This window comes from Melanerpes formicivorus, unplaced genomic scaffold (assembly GCF_026170545.1).
Source record: "Melanerpes formicivorus ecotype bairdi unplaced genomic scaffold, bMelFor1.0.p_v2 SCAF_32, whole genome shotgun sequence".
Classification (NCBI taxonomy): domain Eukaryota; kingdom Metazoa; phylum Chordata; class Aves; order Piciformes; family Picidae; genus Melanerpes; species Melanerpes formicivorus.
In genome coordinates this window covers 4,827,371-4,847,207 of record NW_027142384.1, presented here as the reverse complement: position 1 = coordinate 4,847,207, position 19,837 = coordinate 4,827,371, and the positions used below count along the sequence as shown (strand labels likewise).

The window sequence follows — 19,837 nt, the reverse complement described above, 5'->3', positions numbered from 1 at the left end:
AAGATCAACAGCAGAACTGAATTCATTTCTTTGAGGTAATCCTTACTATGATGTTCACAGCTGCCCTAGTGGGTCTCATGTGCCAGAAGTGATTTTTTTGCTCTTCTTCAGTGATCTCTTGCCCTTCTCAAGGAAAGAACGGACACACAAACAGCAGTTACTGTGCCCAGTTTTCCCCTACTTGCGACAGGCAGATTTTTCATGAGTAATTCAAGGATCAAGCTGTAGAGCCTAAGCAGAGATTCATTTATTCCAACAACTGATTGGTAGTTCCCAGCTATCTATAGACAGGAAATCAGGTGCAGCGTGGAAGCTGGTCCTTGGCTGAGCTCTCTGTGGTGAGCATTGCAGCAGTGAGACGCTCCGATTCCACCACAGATTAATGCACTGAAACCTGGCTGGTGCCCAAACCCTTGTCGCTGAGCTTTGTTCCGCTGCATGATGGAAACTGCAGCCCCCATTTCTCCCTGTGGCCAGGGTCATCTGCCCTTGAAAAAATTTATTTTTTCAATGGAGGCAAGAGTCAAAGTTATATTGAACTCAAAGTCCCCATCATGGACACCTGTCTTACGGAAAGCTCCAGCTGAAGCATTGTTTTCCCAATAATGATGCCAGTGTCCTTTGCTGTCTGCTCCAAAACCATACACGTTGACCTAAGAAGCAAGAGAGAACTCATGTTATAGCCTGGAAAGCAATTTGCCTTCGTCTGAAATGCTGAAGGAACATTCTTGATTCTCGGTTTATCTACAGGCAGCCCGAGGACCTCAATGGTATGAGAAGCTATTCTGCTGCACAAGTTGATGCAACCATAGAAACCCAAGGCTTCCTCAGGAGACATTACATTCTAACACATGCTGAGACCACCTCTGAGACCATTTTTCTAGGACAGAAAAGGGAATTTTTATCCAGGAATTCTCTTCAGCAATATGAAAACACATTCCTGTATCCTAAGCATGACCTTTGACCTCAGGGGGTCAGTGGCTTTGAATGGGACATCTCCTCTTCAGGTGATTAAAACCGTAAAGGGTGGAAACATTTTGGGTTTGCTCCTAGCCTTCCAAATGATGGCCAATGTCAGCTCCTACTTATATGATTGATTATGAGACATTTGTAGCTGCTCCAGAGGCAGGTGAATGTTATGGTCCTCGTGGGCATGTATGCCTACAACCTTTCCTCTACCAAGGGCTCACTAAGATGGCTATGTCTGTCTCCTCCAGTAGTTAAAATCCAAATATCAGTTTATTTAATATGGCTGGTTTGAATGGGTCATAGGCCACAAAAACCCAAGTGCCCTAACCCACCCACACCTGGACCCACTCAGATATGAGCCGATTTTAAGTTGGTTTTGGTAACATCATAGCTTTGCTGGTTGCCTGCTTACCCAAAAGCAGACTCCACCAAACCACCCACCCTATCTGCCTTAACTAAGGTACAGTTTCTGACAGCATCATAGTATTTCCATCACCTCTCCAAACATAGGCCTAGGTGACATAAGCTGTCTTTCATCAGAAGATCTATGTCCAAGCCAGGGATGTACCATAGTGAGATTTCTCCCCCATGCCAACAATCCCATGCTTTCAGAATTTTGTAGAGCTGACCTGACCTGGCCTTAACACTAACTAGCTAAGTCACCTAGGAGCAGCGAAGATGGAGAGGGGGAAATAAAGGATGAGTGAATGGCCAGGGCATGTTCCTGGCATTTCAGTGTGAAACATTCTAATGTTTTATCCATATATCCAAACACAGCTAGGTTTTACCTCATCACATACGTGGAGTGCAAACATCAAAGACAGAAGGCCTGTGGAGGGGTATCTCCCATGATTCTGGAGCCAGTTTTCATAGACATATTTCATAAAAGCTGGATTATAAACCAGTATCTAGGAAAGATGGGAGAGAAAGATTCATTAGTAAAACATTATTGGAAAGAAAACAATGGTAGCATGTCAACCCTACCCAACCAGGGTAGGGGAGAAAGCAGTAATAGTTATTCCTTGGGGGCAGTTGATAGAGAAAAATACAATCCCATAGTTGAGGGCATTCAGGAATATTCCTCATGTGCAATTACACATGGATATTGCTTCCTTGGTGTTGATACCCCACCTCCTTACACTAATGTAAATCTTTGGTGATTCCTACTCAAATCAATGGGTATGAAATGGCACAGGTGAGAAGAGAATTGGGCATCCACCTCTCCCTGCAGCATCTCATCCTAATGCAGACGGGCTCTGGGGAGTGAAGATAAGACGCCCTGACAGATTTCACAGGATCAAAGAATCTTTTAGGTTGGAAAAGACCCTAATGAACATTGAGTCCAAGTGTAATTTGGGTGGGAATGTAGAAGCAACTGCATCTTCTGCACAATATTCCAACCCTATCTTGGTATCTCTCTAGGTACAGATCTAAGGAAGGCAGGGGTCAGGTGTGAAGTATCAGGAAGCCTATCAGGTTGCACTAGCTGCATGCCTCCCATCTTTCAAGCATGCAATTTTTCTTTTCTAAGACATAACTTGCTCATGTTTATCTCCTGGGGAAAATATGAGACCATCTCACAGGATCAGACCTGAGTGCACAATAAACCCCTAGTTTCAACTTCTTCACTGAATCAAGCAAAGAGAGGTTTATTCCTCCATGCTGCGTTTGTAATTAGAGTGACAGCATTTCAGTGCTATCTGGTTAGCTGCAGGGCCTTTCCTTTTAAAGAAAGTCAGAGGTTAATTGCTGATACTGTATCTGGGTGTAATCACTTCTCACAAGGTGCTTTGCCTTGCATGGTGTGGGAAGGAATGCAAGCTTCTCGTCTCCCTGCTCCCCAGGAAGCTGCTGTGTATCACCAGCTGTATCCTGGGCTGCTCCTACTCAGCTGTGACGTGAGTTTAACAGCCTGCCATACTGCATCTCACAAGGGGTTTGCAGAAGTTATTTTCTTCCTCACAACAGGTAGGGATGAGCTAAGTGATCATTTAATATAGCCTAAAGGTCCATGGATATAAACCGATACTGGTTAAAGGTCTCATCTGAAGCTTTTAATAAAACCGGGCCTCCTGAATACTTTAATCTGGGGCTAATGTCATACTTTACCAGCTCCTCAGATGCTGGGAGCCTGAGCTCCTCTGAAAATCAGGCTCTCCAAAAGGTGAGAGAATTAGACTTTTATTTTACTGGAAGATCTATGGAAGAGGAAAGATTTTCCTTCTCCCTACATTGCCTGCCTTGGTTATGTTCTCAATCCCTGCAGCTACAACAGAAGTCTTTGCATGGTGGCTTTAAGGTTCAACACAGGAATGACCATCATGGCCCATGAGAAATCCTACTTTCAGCAGCAGAGCAACTCCTGTGGGCAGTAAGCTCCATTAGTCAACAGTGTATCTCACACCTCCCTGAGCAGTACCAGAGGAAGCAATGCAACCTTCAGAAGAATGGTGATGAAATGGCATAGTCACAAGATCAGTTTCCTTCCAGACTATTTAGTGATTAATCTGTGACAGGAATGGCACACAGGAGCTAAACCTTTATCTTAGCTGAGCCTTGTGGTACGCGTATTTTGGTTGCAGTTTTATGAATATAAAGGGGTTCCTTGGATTCTTGCCATCTCCCAAAGAGGCAAAAGACCTACAAGTGGAGTAGAATAGAATAGAATAGAATAGAATAGAATAGAATAGACCAGACCAGGCTGGAAAAGACCTTTGAGATCATCAAGTCCAACCTATCATCCAACACTATCTAATCAACTAAACCATGGCACCAAGCACCCCATCCAGTCTCTTCCTAAACACTTCCAGTGATGGTGACTCCACCACCAACCCAGGCAGCCCATTCCAATGGTCAATGACACTTTCTATGAAGAACTTCTTCCTAACATCCAGCGAAACCTCCTCTGGTGCAGCTTGAGACTGTGTCCTCTTGTTCTGGTGCTGGTTGCCTGGGAGAGGAGACCAACCCCCACCTGGCTACAACAAATTCACAAACTCACCTTCTCTTTTTTGACTTTGATTTTTCGTGGAACTGGAACATATGTGCTGTTAAAAGAAAAAATAAAAAAATAATAAACCACCCCCACAAATCCCAAAACAACAAAACAAAACAACCAACCCAAACAACCAAACCAAACCCCAAACACCAAGATTAATAAAACCCCACCATATTCATATTTTCATGTATTTACAAAGAAAGTAAGCAAGAATGTTCTTTATGCACAGTAATAAATTCAAATTATTTGAAAGTAACAAATTCAAGAAGTTGTAAAATGAAGCTGTAATTAAGTAACACAGGATGAAAAGCACTGAGCTCTGACAGAAGTTCATAGGAAGCCACCGCATTTTTAAATTTTCAAGGGAATTATTAACAGTAGGGCATCAAAGATGCAGTTGACAACATACTGTAGAGTCAATATTACATGGAGCCCATGACTTTTAATTCTTGGATCATGACTGTTGTGGTCTCTGCACTTTGCTGATGGGAAGGGATTTCCATTCAATTCCATGGCAGAAAAACCTATTTCCACCAGGGGGAGACTTTTCCCCTCTAATACTTGTAGCTACTGCTTGATTTTCAGAGTAGGTGGTAGTAGAGTTCATACTTTCTGTGGTTACAGGCAACTCCATCATTCCCAGTGCACAGCCCTTCACCAGCAAGCTATTCCCCTCTTCCCCAGGGGGATGATGAAGGTTTCCAGCATGAAACTTCCAAGTCATACCGCATGACTGGATCAAAATCACAAGTTATGTCTTGAAAACAAAAATCTCTTTTCTTCCCATTTCATGCACAGTTCCTGATGGCATTGCACAGCTCATCAGGAATGCTATTAAAATAAAACAACAAAAAACAAACCAAACCAAAATCACCCCAAAACACCTCTCTAAGTTTGTTTCAAGTGAAAAAATTCTGGTGAACTGCCCTTGTAATTGAAATATATCCCAAAATACACTCTGCATACTTTCTAGATGGGTTGCAGTGAATCAAAGTCTTCCATTAGTTCAGTAGAAATCTTTTTGTTCAACTTTTGGTAACAGCAAGGTTTCTGTCGTCAAGGTTTTATTTCCCTTTGAACCATGGTTCATCAGCATTTTGAAACATTAGTCTAAGTCATCTCAAACCACTCTAAGTCTTCCTAAACCAGTGGTTAGCTGGCAATGTCCTCATCTCCCTTAGGTACTTCTAAGCATCTTTGACCTGTGATCCCCTGCTTTGGGCTGTACACAGTAGGAAAGGTGATGGGTGGGTTCCAGACTTCCCAAGATGTGATATGAGGTATTAATGGTGAAAGGGACACTCGTCCATGCCTCAGCCTACTCTCAGCAAATCTGCACTTGCATCTGCTTCCCACTTCTGCCTTGATTAGCAAGGTCAGTAGCAGTGAGGGACGATTTTTTCTAAATAAGTGATCTGGAGAAAACAAGGGGGGCATATTTCATGGACATCTAGCTAGGTAGGTATAGTAGAAGACAAAAGATAACAGCATGCAATGTTCCAAAATAGTATTTGCAGACAGCTCTGATCCAAGCATGTAGCTCTTGGCAGATAATGTGTTAGCCATTTTAATCATGGCTAACATTTAATCATTTATTTCAGAAGAAATGTCCAAGTCCTGCTGTTGCTTGTGTACTGAATTTCATACAACTGCATGGAAAGTATTGTTGTGCTGATTAAGACCAAATGGAGACCAGTGCCTTTATGATCACATGAAACCTTGGACACATAGAAGCCAGGGAGTTAGTGACCCAGTAAGTACCACACAGGAGCAGGGCAAAGAATGAAGCCTGTGTTGAAGGTGGCTAGGGGTAGTGTATGAGGCACGTTATAGGGCTCTACTGAGATCTGTCATCATTTACTGGCCATGTAGTACAGAACATTAACTGTACACTTGACCCAAGCAAAAGGTGTGAAACATTTTATGGAATACAAAAATTGCTCCTTGCCAAACCAAGTGGAAATACCTGGAACTTTTTCCACTGTGCAGTTTCCTAGAATACTTGAGAAGGCAAGCTAAAATAACTAGGCTAAATATGTAACTGATGATGGCCTGAATGTTTTCTGTCCCAGAAGGGTTTTCTTGGTCTTGTCTGGGATAGTACTGAGTCTTAGAGAGCCACTTTGAAACAAGAGACCCATCAGTCAAACAAGACATGGCTGAGAGACTCCTTCAGCTATCAATTCAATCTAATATTAAGGCCATCTGCAGTTTGGCGTTTGTAAAAATTGCTTGGGAGGAGAATATGATTAATTCACAGGTTCTGAGTCTTAGAAAACTGTTATTCCATATGAATGGGATACAGAAATTTAAACACTGTGTAAAAGTCTAACCAATACTGCATGCTTATGTTTTTAACTGTGAGTGCACTTAGCTTCTTGTTAACCTCAGCTGACAGGAGGCAGCCTGTGCACAAGGAATGATGACCACACAGGTCGGGATAAGGAGGTGAATAGGTGAATATTTCTGCTCTTCTAGAACACCAAAGGGATTTTATTTTTATTTCATGCCTTCTCCCCTTTACAAATGTACAGTCAACAATGTCCTTATACATTGCATCTGACATTGTGTGTTCAATGTGTGCCTATAGCTTTACTCTGCTGCCCTACAATTACGTGACATATATCATAGCGATCTGTGTGCTTGTGATTTTCTGGTTTTATTATTCCAGCATATACCAGTGTGGTAATTATGAAATTTCCCTGTTCTGAGTATGGCAAAAATCTTAAAATGCTGGTATTTATTCCATGCTGTTAAATACTCCCATACCCATTTATACCAGATGCTTACCAAGCCCATGTATACAATCTAATTATAAATATGTAATATATCCTGTAAGCTGTTAAGCAAAGATGTTTCTCCTTTCATGTGCTGTGACTGACTTGTAGTCCACCAGTTAGATCTTCCTGATAGGCTGGGGGCTCGCTCAGCTTTACCACTGCAATCCTCTTGCTGCCACTTGTTCCATAAAAAATAGTTAACAGCTCTGCAGTCTGGGCACAGAGCAGTGACAGTGATGGAAATGTGTATGGGTCATGGTGGTAGCAACTGGCCCTCTGTGGATTCCTCTTACTATCATGGGCATGGATGTGACAAAGATTCAGCAAGGGGCTTAGTTCAAAGGCCACCAAAGGCAGCTGGGAGTTTTCCATTGCCTCTGATAGGATTTGAGAACATGCTTAATGTTCTCAATCTTTTTTATTGATATAGCTTTTAAAATAAAAAAAAATCCCTGCTACAGTAAGCCTTGCAAAAAAAAAAAAAGGCGATATTTTTTGCCAGTGTTCTAAGTGGGCTGATTTTTCCAAGTTAGGAATGTGTCCTGAAGATGGATTTTTTCGAGAGAAGTTGTGGCCGTATGTACTTAGTGCTGGTGACAAAAAGGGAGAAAGAAATTGAGCCACATTTGTTACAATTTAAGAGAATGTTAGTATGGAGTAAAAAAAATATAATATCTAAAATGCATTTGCAAAGAGAGGGAAGAAAAAGAAGAGATAAATTCCCATTTGTTGTCCCATCAAAAAGCTTTGCTAAAAAATGTGAAGTGTCTCAGGCTCAGTCAACAGGGTCATTTCCAAATTTTAAATCTTCTGAGACTCTGAAACTGGGGAAAAAGTTGAAAAGTCTTGAAATACTGCTCTCTGGAATAAAGTAATCTGATCTGATCTTGCTGTCTGTAGCAGGGTGCCAAGAGCAATCCCACAAGGCTGTGGGTTTACATCCAGCAGATAACCTCACACACAGGACAAATGTCATGTATTCTCATTCTCTGGATTAGGAAAAGCCATCTTACAGGAATGGAGAGAATCTGCTAGCAAGCATCCAGCAGAAAAGTATTTTTCTCACATTTCTAATTCTAGTGCTGCCATAAATGTATTAAGCAGGACAACATTCACTTCTGAAAGCACTCACAGAGTAGAACTGGAGAATAAATAGTGTAGCGCATTATTGCCAGATAAAACGTGTGAATTTAAGGCTAATGCACAGGAGACACACAAAAAGACAGTGACTCCTCTGCATGGCTTTCTATCATGTTCCACCAGGAAAGACAGACTGAACTCCTGATCAACATGTTCAGGAAGGATGCTGTAGATGGGAGACTTGAGTGCTGCTGCCTAACTCTGCTTTTGTTGGCTTGCATAAGCAACTTGCACATGCCTCTCTCTGCCTCCTTATCCTCTTCTGAAAGTGGGATCATATGTTTGAAGACCACTTGGCCACCCAAGTGTCACAGGTGGGATATTCATATTGTCAAGGACTACCACTAAATGAATACCCCATCAAACACCTGATTCTGTGAATGGCTTTCTGGTGGGTATGTCCTGTTACAGTTATGCTGGCTGTACTAACTCTACTCTCAGAGGATCAGAGAGGAGGAAGGACATGCAGAAGCACAAAATAAGGTACTGAAACCCTGCTGCTCAAACTGGCCGTCTCCAGCAGCAAAAATTCCCCTTTTTGTTTCTCTAAGACCACTGTGTGGGGCTGTGAAGAACTGGATCTGGATATTTGCCTCAAAGACTGAACAGCAACATTAAGCTTTTACTAGGAAGCAAGTGTTCAGGACTGAACTCTGACCTGAAAGGGTCTGTAAAACCCCTTTAAGATTTATCAACAGCAGGAATCTGCCCAGGCTTTTATCTCCTACAGCAACATGAGGTGCAAAAGCTCCCGCCCCTTCGGCCTGCCCTTACTCACAAGTTGATGGTGCCTGTGGTGAGGGCAGTGACAACCCAGCGCAGGTCCAGGGTTTTGAAGGGGATCAGGATCATGCTCACATTTTCTGCCAGCTCTTTGTAGCTCTCAGGGTAAACAAAGTGGTGAGTGGTCTTGCTCCCAACATCTGATTCGTAGCCAGCAGTGGGGGCACGGTTCATCCTGCAGCCCAAAAGTAAGAAGTGAGAGAATGAAGATGCAGGAGAGGAATTAGGCAGGTACAAACACATGTGAATCTTCCCCAAATCCTCTGCATGAAGTGGTAGGAAAATCCTCCTATGGCTAAGGAGAGTGCTGTATGCAGACTCTTCAGGCAGCCTTGACAGGGTCCTCATGCAGGCTGAAAAGACCATAGCTCACGTGGATAAATTAACAGTAAATGAAAGCTCAGGACTCCTTGGACTGAATGGGAGTATCAATCAAGCAGGTGTATCTCTGAGTACATCTCTGTGTTCCCTCTATGGTCAGTGGGGGGCTGTGAGTCCATGTGAAGACATCCTTCATCTTAAAGCTGCAGCCTACAGTTAGTGAGAGAAACATTATCCTGTAGGTGCTCAAGTTTGACTTCTTGCAGTTTCATTCCCCTCCATCTGTACAGGTGTATTTCTATGTCTAGGGTCGAGGTAACAAACCATGTTAAGTGAGATGCGAAGACATGAGTATTTCATATGGACCTCCCATAGAAAGACTCCAAAGTCACAATGACAAATTCAGGATCTGCTGCTGACACTTCACTTTCTCAAACCTTACTTTCTAGTATGTTCTCCAGTACCAGTACATTTATTTACATTCACTCTGCATGCACATGGTGTGCTTTAGTTAACCCTGGGATCGGTGCAGAAGATCTCCCCAGAGCCCTCCAGGGCCCAGTCAAAACATGCTGGCCAAACAAGACTACCTTATGTTGGGTGTATCAGACAATAGAGTGAGAGTTTCAGAAGTCAGGGCTGCAGAAATGCCTCTACACTTATATTCATTTCCAAAGACAAATTTAGGGACACATGAGCAATTCTTTCCCTGAGGCATTAGCTCCCCACTGGTAGAGTTCTGCATATTTCTGTTGTGAAGCATAATGCAGATTAGAGATTCCCAAAGTAGTTCTGACTGACCTTGCATGAATCCATGGTGCTGTACAACACCATGGAGAAAGCCTCAAGCTGGTTCTGAGAATAATGGGGTTTCTCTACAACCCAGCAGAGTCTTCTGCAAACACATTGGCTCAGCTCCTGTCAGAAGTGTAGGGAGGACAAGGAAGGATGTAGCTGACAAAGTGATGAGGAGCATCATACATAGCCAAACAATATGATGCTCTGCTCACTGATAACAGGGGAGACAAAATTTGTCTTTCAAGACTATGCCAGGCTGTGTTATTGAAATGCACCCCCAAGTGAATTAGTTAAGTACCTTCTAACTCCCTCAGAGGGAGTTCTTAGCATAGGTAGAACAGCCTGTCAACCTGTGTGAACTTGTAACTGAGTTAGCCTCTTCCCTGCCAGCGACCCACGTCATACAGTGTCAAAATACTAGTAAAGCATGAAACTCACTGTGTCTTATCTTGAGATAAGTCAGTCTAAGGTAAAAAAATGCAAGGTTTTCTTTATGTCAGGACAAAATCAAGGGTTACACCTTAGTTACCTTGCTTTCCCCACTATCCATGGTGGAACTGCCTGGGTAACATAGCAGAAAACAGTGTACATACCTAGTCTCAGCTGGAAGGACTTAGCAGGAATTTCCTTTCGTCATGAAATTAGGTAATTAAACAAATAAATTGGGCTGGAACATGGTGTTTAGAAGGAATTCCATGATTCTGTGATTCTCAGACTTCTTGGCTCTTCCCTGTGCTTGTCTATTGCCAGAGCATGTGCATGTTTCTGACTGGCCAGGGGTCCATGACTGTGGGAAGGGCAAGGCCTCAGAGCAGAAACATACATCTGAGTGCATTGCTCTTCAGTTACCACTCAAAAAAACCAGCTTTTAAATCTAGCCAAGCCTTTGTTTGGTTTTGTTTTGGGTTTTTTTTGTATGAATCAGGAAATACAGGCCAGGCGAGATAAGAAAATCTACGCAGGAATGGAGCTGTCTCCATAGCAAGGGATGTGGTGTTAAGCATATATACACCTCAGCTGCCTCACATTTGCAACCTGCAGGACTGACGTAGAGGGCTCTGCATTTCCCTTTGTGGATCTGAAGATTAGATTGGCTGCCCCTGCCTTTGGGAAGGTACTTTTGACAGAGGGCAAGGCACACAACTGAAGGAAGCAACTCCTGAAATGATTTATCATGAACATTTACAGGACATCTGAAGACTCTAGTGTGTCCAAGTCATATTTGAAGCCAAGTGGCTTAAGGTGTCTTAACAGTTCAAATACTGTTTATCTTCTGATGATTCACTCTTGACTTCAGTGCACAGCTTCTCACAGAAAGTTATGTTATTTCTAAGTCTATAATCCCACACGTGCTCCTTTCTATAGCAATCCCTCCCTTCCAAGCCCTCGGGCATGCCCTTCATTGCTCCCCAAATTGTGCTGGCCGCTGTGGTGTGAAAGCTGGACAAAGCATTGGAGACGAACTTAGTCAGCCCAGATATCTTGGCTGCCCTCTGGCTGATTAGCTCTGCTTACCTAGTTCCTGCTTGCGTTTCAGAGGGACAAAATAGCCAACCTTCACTGCCTTGAAAGGAAGAGGTGGTGCAACCCTTTACAAAGTTGCTGCAGCCAACCAGTTGTCTCCTGTCCATTGCATAGTGACTTTGGCTTTCTCACTCCACCATTGCTTAAGAACGAACCAGTGCAAGAAAGTCAAATCAGATACAGTCAATTAAGTGCATAAAAGATCACTTTTGAGTACTATCTGCAGAAATAACTTTTACTCAAAACTGCAGAGGTTTTTAGCTATATTTTTTAACAAAGCAATTACGATAGTGCAGAACAAGCTACAGTATCAACACCTATTCATGTTTTTGTTGCAAGCTAAAATGTGAGGTCATATCCCCCCACATAATTTACACCCCTGGAACTTATTAGATTTGATGTATGCCTAAGATTTCACTAGATAGCTTGTATGTTTTAGCTTGCTCACTTGTCCTCCAAAATACCACTGAATCTTTGTTGTTGAACAACAGAGACATCTGGATCTGAGATGGTGCTTACTCACCTGAGCACAAAGTCATGGGAGTCAATATCTTTGCCGTACTGAGACTGCCGAAGGTTCCCAGAGTTGCCCACGACAGCACATCTTCTGCATGTGTAAGTGCTTCTCTCCTGCAGTGGATCTCCATCCCCAGGAATAATCCCAAACAATTCCTTGAGAGTAGCATTAATGTTCTTCGGAGTTTTCTCTCCTTGCAGTTTCTGGTGGGGAGAAAATTCACTCCAGGTTACCAATAAAGCTAGCTTTCCTGTGAGCAAGATATAGCCCCAAATGTCTTTGCAAAGGTCATTATTCCATCTCCATCAGTATGTGTTAAAAGGCTTTGGGTTGGAAACAGATATACAAAAAAAAAAAAAAAAGAAAGTGAAAAATCCTTTCCTGTTAATTTTTTAAAACTTGGTTTCCCTTTTACCCTCCTTATCCTCAGACTCCCAGATTCCTCAGTCTCTGTCTAGCCATGGTGGAACAGATCATGTGTTCTCCCTGAGGCAACAAATAAATGCTCTGAAGTCTCTAAGCCTAATTCCACCTCGGGCCAGATATCTTCTGTTAGGATATGTGTAAGACTGTTTTAATCCTCCTAGAAAGGGCAGGGTAGTCAGGGTAGTCTCAGGGAACCTAGCAGATCACAGAAGTGGCTAACACCCTTTCACAAATTTGGGCATATGCCACTCATCATACTGCTGCTCTTCTGTATTATGGAGGAACCAGTGGCTGGTGCAATAGGAAACTACGGCAGAGTTAGCTCTGAGGGTAACTCTGGATGTAAAATCATCTAAACAAATTTCCAGGATGAGGAAAACCACCCAGACCTTGGTCACTGTGACTGTTGCTATGGAGGGGAACTCTTTTGTAGCAGCTCTGTGGTGCATGGTGGAAACAATGCCTGGACTGGGAAGGTACAGGCAGGTGATGATCAGACACTCCCTTTCTGGGGCTCTGTTTTCTAGGGCAACTAAAGCAGTTGGGAGTGCTGGCAGATTCACAAACAGAATTGTCCACCCTCATGGTGCTGCTCGCTCACAAAGGGAGAACAGCTCCTAACACAAAATCTGCCAAGAGGCTCTGTCCTTGCTCTGCCAGCTCAGGGCAAGAAGGGGCAGGAGGAGAGAGAGGGAAAACACCTTTTCCCACAGCTCCTAGCAATAGCCTGGCCTGCAGTGATTTGGCTTTAGGTTTGGATGTGTTTCCCTTGACTGCACCAGGAACCGGTAGTTTGTTCTGCTATCTCTCTCTGTCTCACACAAACACAGACATATCATTGTGATTTTTGTTTACATTTCATGCTGTCTCTTTGCAGAATTGCATGAAGCAATCTTATTTGCACTGAACAACAGGTCTGTGGAATTCAAAGCTACAAGACATTGGGGCCAAGAACTTCAAACAAAGAAGACAAAGAAATGTTGTATACATAGACTTAATCTTTCTGCTAATCCTTGCTAGTCTATATACTCATGTGGACCGCACAAGGTGATTAGGATGCAAGGTAATTAGGATGCCTAGACAAGCACACTTATTATCACCATGTATGTCACTACTCGGTGGATAGCTCAATCACTTAAGTAAAATAAGCCAACTTCTTTTAAATTTGTGTGTGATACTACAAACACATGTTCACATATCTAAACACTTGTGCATTCGTTATGAATCCAATCTAGGCTGGTTTTACTCTGAATATATGAAAAACAGTGTGAGAAAGCCTGCAGCTGTCAGAGTAAATGAATACTTCACAGATGTGTTAAAGCGTAGTGTCAGGTATATAATGTACAGAAAATGAAACATTTTTTTTTCTCAAAAAAGGAACTTCTCTTGAGTTATCTGAACGCCTATGTGCATACACCCATGTATACTCTCTCTGTAAAACTGAATGACTTTTAACTGTCCTTAAGAAATGAAAAGGAAAATCTTCAAGCCATAGTTATGAAGAAAAAAAATCCACCAAAACCTTGAACTGATTTTTGCTTGAGAAAATTCAGATGAGAAAAGTAATTTTCAGAAAATTCTAAGTACCTGAACCCCCTTTTTTAATTTAAATTTTCTTTTCAGGCAGAATGCTATTATTCTGTGGCAGTGGACACATGCAGCCCAGAAGGCAAATCGTGTCCAAGGCTGCATGAGGAAAGGAAAGGACATGGGGTACTGACTTCCATTTGATGCATTACAATGGTATGAAGTATCATGGACAGGCACTTGCATTTACACAGACAGGGATCTGCTCTTTCTTTATTTTACCTGCTCCTGGTCCTGAATAATTGTATTGCAAGTTAAAATGTGGGTGTCAGCACCACCCTGAAAGCAGAACACCATCATCCTGTGATCCCTTGGCTGTACACAACTTCCACAGCAGAGAATTGCTTATGTTAGAGACTCCCTCAATGACCTCAAATAGGATGATGACCTTACTGCACTGTGTGCTGAACAACCATACAATAAGACATCCGCTCTTAACTCATTAAAAGTGATCTGTTTTAATTTCCTCAGTGATTATCTGATTGGACTACCCTTTTCAGTCCTAATCTTCAATCAGCACTGGCCAGTCTTTGACATTTCAGAAAACAGAGCAGACAATGAATCTAGTTAACTCCAAGGCAGATACAATTTTTACAAGTCCAGACTTAATGTACAGAAAGTTCCTTCTTGCACAATATTTACTTGACTTCTTAAAGACCATTTTTATAGCATTACATTTACAAGCCAGTTAATCGTTGACTTTCCCACACCAAATTTGGTTTTGGGGTTCTTTTTGTTGGTTTTGTGTTGTTTGGGTTTTTTTTTTCCATGTCCCATTTACATACTTTCACACGAATCAGCAAAAGCACAGGGTGAAAAACCTGACCCCTGTGTCCTGAGTGATGTGGCTGCTTTTCTCAGAAGTCTGTGCAAGAACAGCCATGTCTTATCACGCAATTTAACCTTGTGCCCAAGTCCAAAAAATCATCTTAACTCACCTTGTGTCTACATATGAAATATCACTAGATAGCTTCACATTCCAGCTCCCCTCCATAAAACATGTTTGGCACTTGAGTCAATTCTTCACCTTAGGTTCTTAAAAAAAATGTAACTGAGAGTCCAGACTGAGAAGTTTCCTAATCACCTTCACAGAGAAGACAAACTACCCTGTCCTCCCAGCCTTAGAAACTCCCCACTTCACATACAGAAGTTTACTAGCTGGTTTTGTATCCTCTTATTTCAAAAAGGAAAAAGAGAAAACAAAACAAAACCAAAACAAAACAAAAAACCCACCAGAATATTATAGGTTGGGGGCTATGTCTTAACCATAGAGATGATTCCACCAGAGTACCAGAGGGTACAAGGAGCTGAGCAGTCCAGCCCAGTGGGTGGGCACAGGAAATTACATTATTCTATTCCCAGAATGCCTGCATGTCTCCTTTGCAAGGGAACAGCACAGGCTGTCCAACTCCCTTCTTCTCCCTCACTCTCTCCCTTCCCAGCGACCTCCCTTATCTTTTCCATGTGGGGGAGCAGGGCCTGGAGCTGGCAAGCTAAATTTTAGCTGCATTGCTCAGATGTGGTGGGGGGAGGGGGGCGGGACAGAGAGGCATGGCATGTGGGGAAAGAGGGGCATTGGAGGCCTGGGGGTTTTGACCTGGTTTGGAGGAAGGTTTGTGGAAAGCTTTGGCATAAGGAGGTTTTCGGAGAACTACAGCTGAGGTGAACTATAGATTTGTATATTTTATTTGCTTTTGTAGTGTTGTATGTCGTTATGAATAGTACTTCCATTTAAACTTCTAATTCTTTCCAATCCGGTATGGTGTGTTTTCTTCACTCCTTAAAATGAAGACACAAACCAAACAACATCCAACCCCTCACACACAAAAAAAAAACAACAAACAAAACCAAAACCCAAAACCTACAAAATAAGCCAAAGAAGCAAACAAACAAAAAACCCAACAAAGAAAAAAGAACCCTCAAAGTTCATGCACTGCTTGCTTTATTCATGAATGGCTTTCCAAGGAAGAGCTTTTTGCTCCTTCTCTCATCACTGTATGCACATCTCCATTAATGGACTTTGCTGCTTTTATAAACTCATCAGGCTTCCCTGGGCTCTCCAGTACCACCACATTGCCAGGGTTTGCCAAGAAGCAATACCCAAAACTCAGCTAAAGGGATGCAAAGAGAGGGTGTGAACTGAGTCAAGGCCGTTCAGAGCTACTTTTTTAGAGTGGTAAGGACTCAGCTCTAGTCAGGAGAGAAACAAAAGGAAGAGAGTCCACCATCCATCAACAAGTTTGGCAGTCTATTAAATACTCCTTCATGATAACTTATTAGCAGGTTATTAGAATATATTCTGTTTAACCTGCAGTCATTGGTGTATATGCAGATGGAGGATGGATTGAGGCACAATCCTCAGGCAAGGTATAGCAAGGCAAGGTGGGTCTGACAGCAGGCAGCACTCCTGGGGCAGCCCTGCAAGCACACAGGAAGTTGGTGCAGCAATACTGAGTTGTTTCTCTTTTCTACTTTTTAAAACAGTTTTTAAAAGATAAAAAGGGACTACAGCCCCATGAAAATCCCTCTTGCACATCTACTAATTGACTCACTGCTGTAGTTTGGAGGCATTAATACTCAAGCAGTGCTTCCCAGCTATAAGACATGGTACAAAGATTAATCCTAGCAACAGCCTGGTGGGGCAAATCCAGGTAATCTCCATTTTGCAGGCTGGAGAAGAGGTTAAAAGGAAACTATCAATTTTAAAAATGCCTCCTTGGTCTGTGAAATACAGCATTAATATTGTTATGTTTAATGTCCTGCAATTACTATGCATCAAAAAGATTAAAGGGAAGAATACAGGAGCTTTCAACTGTTCAGGCTTTGTTTAATGATTTGTGTCTGTCAAAAACATGCATTCTCAAATATGAATGTAATGTGCATATATTATGTAAATAACACACAATAATATCCTTATGACAAATTGTATGATTTCTGACTTCCATGGCTGGTACAAGTCATCTCCACACTACTCTAAGGAACAAAGACCCTGCCTCTATCAACTTTGTGCACCCTCATTTCTGGCTGCAGCTCAGCAGAGCACCTTGCTGTGCTGAGAGGGACCCATGAGCTTGGACTCCCTTCAGATTCATTTGTCATGGTAGAACACCCTGGAGTTGCAGCCCAGATGGACATACATGGAGGTTGCTAGTGGGGGTAAGAGGTAGCCCAGAGTCAGGTTCTCCCAGTATGTCTAAGACTGGTTTAAACATCATACTTGCATCCAAACAGTACACTACCAGGTAGGACCGGCCATATAGCAGGCACTGGGGTTAAAACTTGGGACCAAGACTGGATTTAGTACTACCTCCTGCAGCTGTTAGCTCTCATGCTTTAACATGCTGAGCTCTTTGCATTGCTTTCAAAATATCACAGACAGCATGCCACTTTTAAAGACGACTTTTGGTGATCAAAGTATTTGGACAAATTTCCTACAGAGCATTCAGAACACATGACTCAGGTGCCAAGTAGCTCTGCTGCTTTCTTAAAAACAAGTGCAGCTTCCATGACTTCCCCAGCACATGTGTTGGGGATGCCCTTTTGTTTGCCATCTGGTCAGCAAATCTTGAAGCCGGATATTACATTTTTTCCTACAAACATAATGACTAAAAGCTAACATTTTCTTTTAGATATGCTATCATGTGGTCCCAAGACCTGATCATCCTTCCAAAAAGAAGAAAGCAAGACCTTCAAATATCAGAAGCCTCAAGATAAAAATTGTTATGGCATGGTAGTTTATGAACAAAGTGCTACAGATAAGATTGCCAAGGAACTCTGAGCCTGATTTTGCTTATCACAGCTTTAATCCATCAGTCTCAATGGAGTTATTTTGGATTTAGAACAGCAGGTTCTGATCACATATTTTTAATGCTTTCTGACCACCAAAAGCAATGCAAAAAACCCCTGAGAATAAACCATAAATAAATGCTATGCTGTGTTACAGCAGACAATTCTTGCCCTGTTTCCTTATATACAGGTTATTAAATGTAGTGGAAATGTCCACAGCATTTGTGTCATGGAAAAAAAAATGAAAAACTTGCAGATGAACCAGTTTAGGGAGATGGGAACGAAAATCTAAACAGAAAGGAATGCATCACCTTACATAAGGTGCCAACAGACAGACAGAAGAAAGGAAGAAAGAATGAAGGAAGGAAAGAAGGATGGAAGGAAGGAAGGACATGGAAAGCAAGTAACAGCCCTGACAAGATCCCCCTGTGTTCATGAACACAGAAACAGGCAGGTACATTTTCAGGCGTCTTCTCCAGAAGCCGTACTGTCCCATGAAGCATGATGAGCCGCTGCAGGGAGGGGCAGTGGCACTGACCTTCTTTTCCCTGCTCCCTCCCACCCACGCAGGTCATACCGCCAAGTCCAGTACAGACAATGCAGTTTCATTCACAGCAGCCAGGAGTATTTCCTTCTAAAAGGCCACATCCTACCAAGCTGGTAAAGCTTAAACCATACGTTTTCCAAATAAAACATGAAGCATCCTGGTAGCCAAGTGAAGAGATGTAAGCAAGTTAAACCACCTCATTCTCTGTCCCAAAATGCCACTTCTTCTCAAATATGGGTCATTAGGCTCTGAAACCAGTCCTCATTCTCCTAGAAGAGGAAGGATACTAATGCTACAGGACTATTTGGATCAATAATCCCTATTCACAAATAAAGCAAGAGGGTTAATAGGTTAAGGGATATCAGACTGAGCCTGGTAGACACACAGACAGCTCTCTGGCACAGGCTCTGCTTTGTTTAGTCCAAGCACATCACATAGGTCTCCCCGTGTTGGGAAAGTCATAGTCTTACAATAAATAGCTTCAGTGCAGTCACCCTGGTCTCAGTTGCAGCATAACGAAACCACCATGCTGTCTGAAGACAGCTGATGAGAGCAAATGCAGTCATTTCTCCCCTGAAACAAAGTTTAAGCAATCTTAGGTCTCCTCACATCTCATCTTTTAAGTACAAATGGAGTAAAATGTCACAAATTATTGAGTCACAAAGCAAGAGTAAAGAATGGCCATGAGCAATGTTTTCTTTAAGACTGGCTGAAATCTCAGAATCACTTTGATGACAAGTCTAAAAACAAGCAGTGAAGAGGAAGCGGAGTCAGGATGCACCTGGGAATTACTTACTGTAGAAATGTCACTGACTGTCTCAAGGCTTCCTCAAAGTAATACATATATAGAAAACAGGCTGCAACGAGGAGCTGAGGACACATCAGAGGAGTCAGGATACCTTCTCTATCTACCACATATTTTCAGTAAGCAACTGATTTCCAACACACAATGCAGCTTTAGGGGACACCAAAGTACTTCACACCTTCTAGCTGAAGATAATTTCTGGCTGATAAAAAAGCATGGTGGAAAAAAGTAGATGAATCATGGAAGATTTATTTTTACCATCTAAGAAAAAACAGCTTTGATTCTGTGTTCTGAAGTGGTGTATTCCCTTTGAACTTGACCTGAATTATATAAAAAAACCAAACAACAACAAAGAATGGAAACACTAAAAATAAGGTTAGACAGCCCTGAGAATTACTGGACAGATTTTATTTGGGATGGGCGGGGGTGGGGGTAGAAAAAGACGACTTTAGCTGTCCTGAAGTTTTTAATTTAGATGACAAAGAAACAACCCTCTCCCTGCAAAAAAAATAAAAATATCTGTTTCAGGTTGACCAAAGTGAGCTATATTTTAGTTCTTCAGTTTCTGTACAAGTATGTACAGTAGTGCAGAATACAGAGTGGCTCTGCCTGGGGGTAAGGTGCACACCTTTGGAGGCAGAGCCCCTCCTCAACAGACACCTTCTGCCCACCCAGCCATGTCTCACAGGACTCTTCCTCAGCCTGGGGGATGCAGGAGCACAGCCAGGGTTTAGGATTGATTGTGCAGTGCTCCCCTTGCCACCTCCTTGAGATGCTGAGTGCTCCAGGTTTCTCTGCTAAAAGGCAATCAGGGGCCACTTCACAACCATCACCAGCACTTATGTTGACCATAAAC

General features: G+C 42.4%; 1 protein-coding gene across 4 annotated transcripts in view; it reads right to left on the bottom strand.

Moving 5' to 3' along the window:
* Positions 1-5: 5 nt before the first annotated feature.
* Positions 6-19,837, bottom strand: part of ST3GAL1 (ST3 beta-galactoside alpha-2,3-sialyltransferase 1) — a 77,802-nt gene continuing 57,970 nt past the window's right edge. For all 4 annotated transcript variants that reach the window (XM_068155491.1, XM_068155490.1, XM_068155493.1 and 1 more), the window contains 5 exons: positions 11,837-12,033; positions 8,666-8,845; positions 3,971-4,016; positions 1,758-1,877; positions 6-653 (listed from right to left, as the gene is read on the bottom strand). In XM_068155491.1, the coding sequence (XP_068011592.1) occupies positions 480-653; positions 1,758-1,877; positions 3,971-4,016; positions 8,666-8,845; positions 11,837-12,033 (717 nt within the window). In that variant the 3' untranslated portion in view covers positions 6-479. The remainder of the gene's footprint in view (positions 654-1,757; positions 1,878-3,970; positions 4,017-8,665; positions 8,846-11,836; positions 12,034-19,837) is intronic.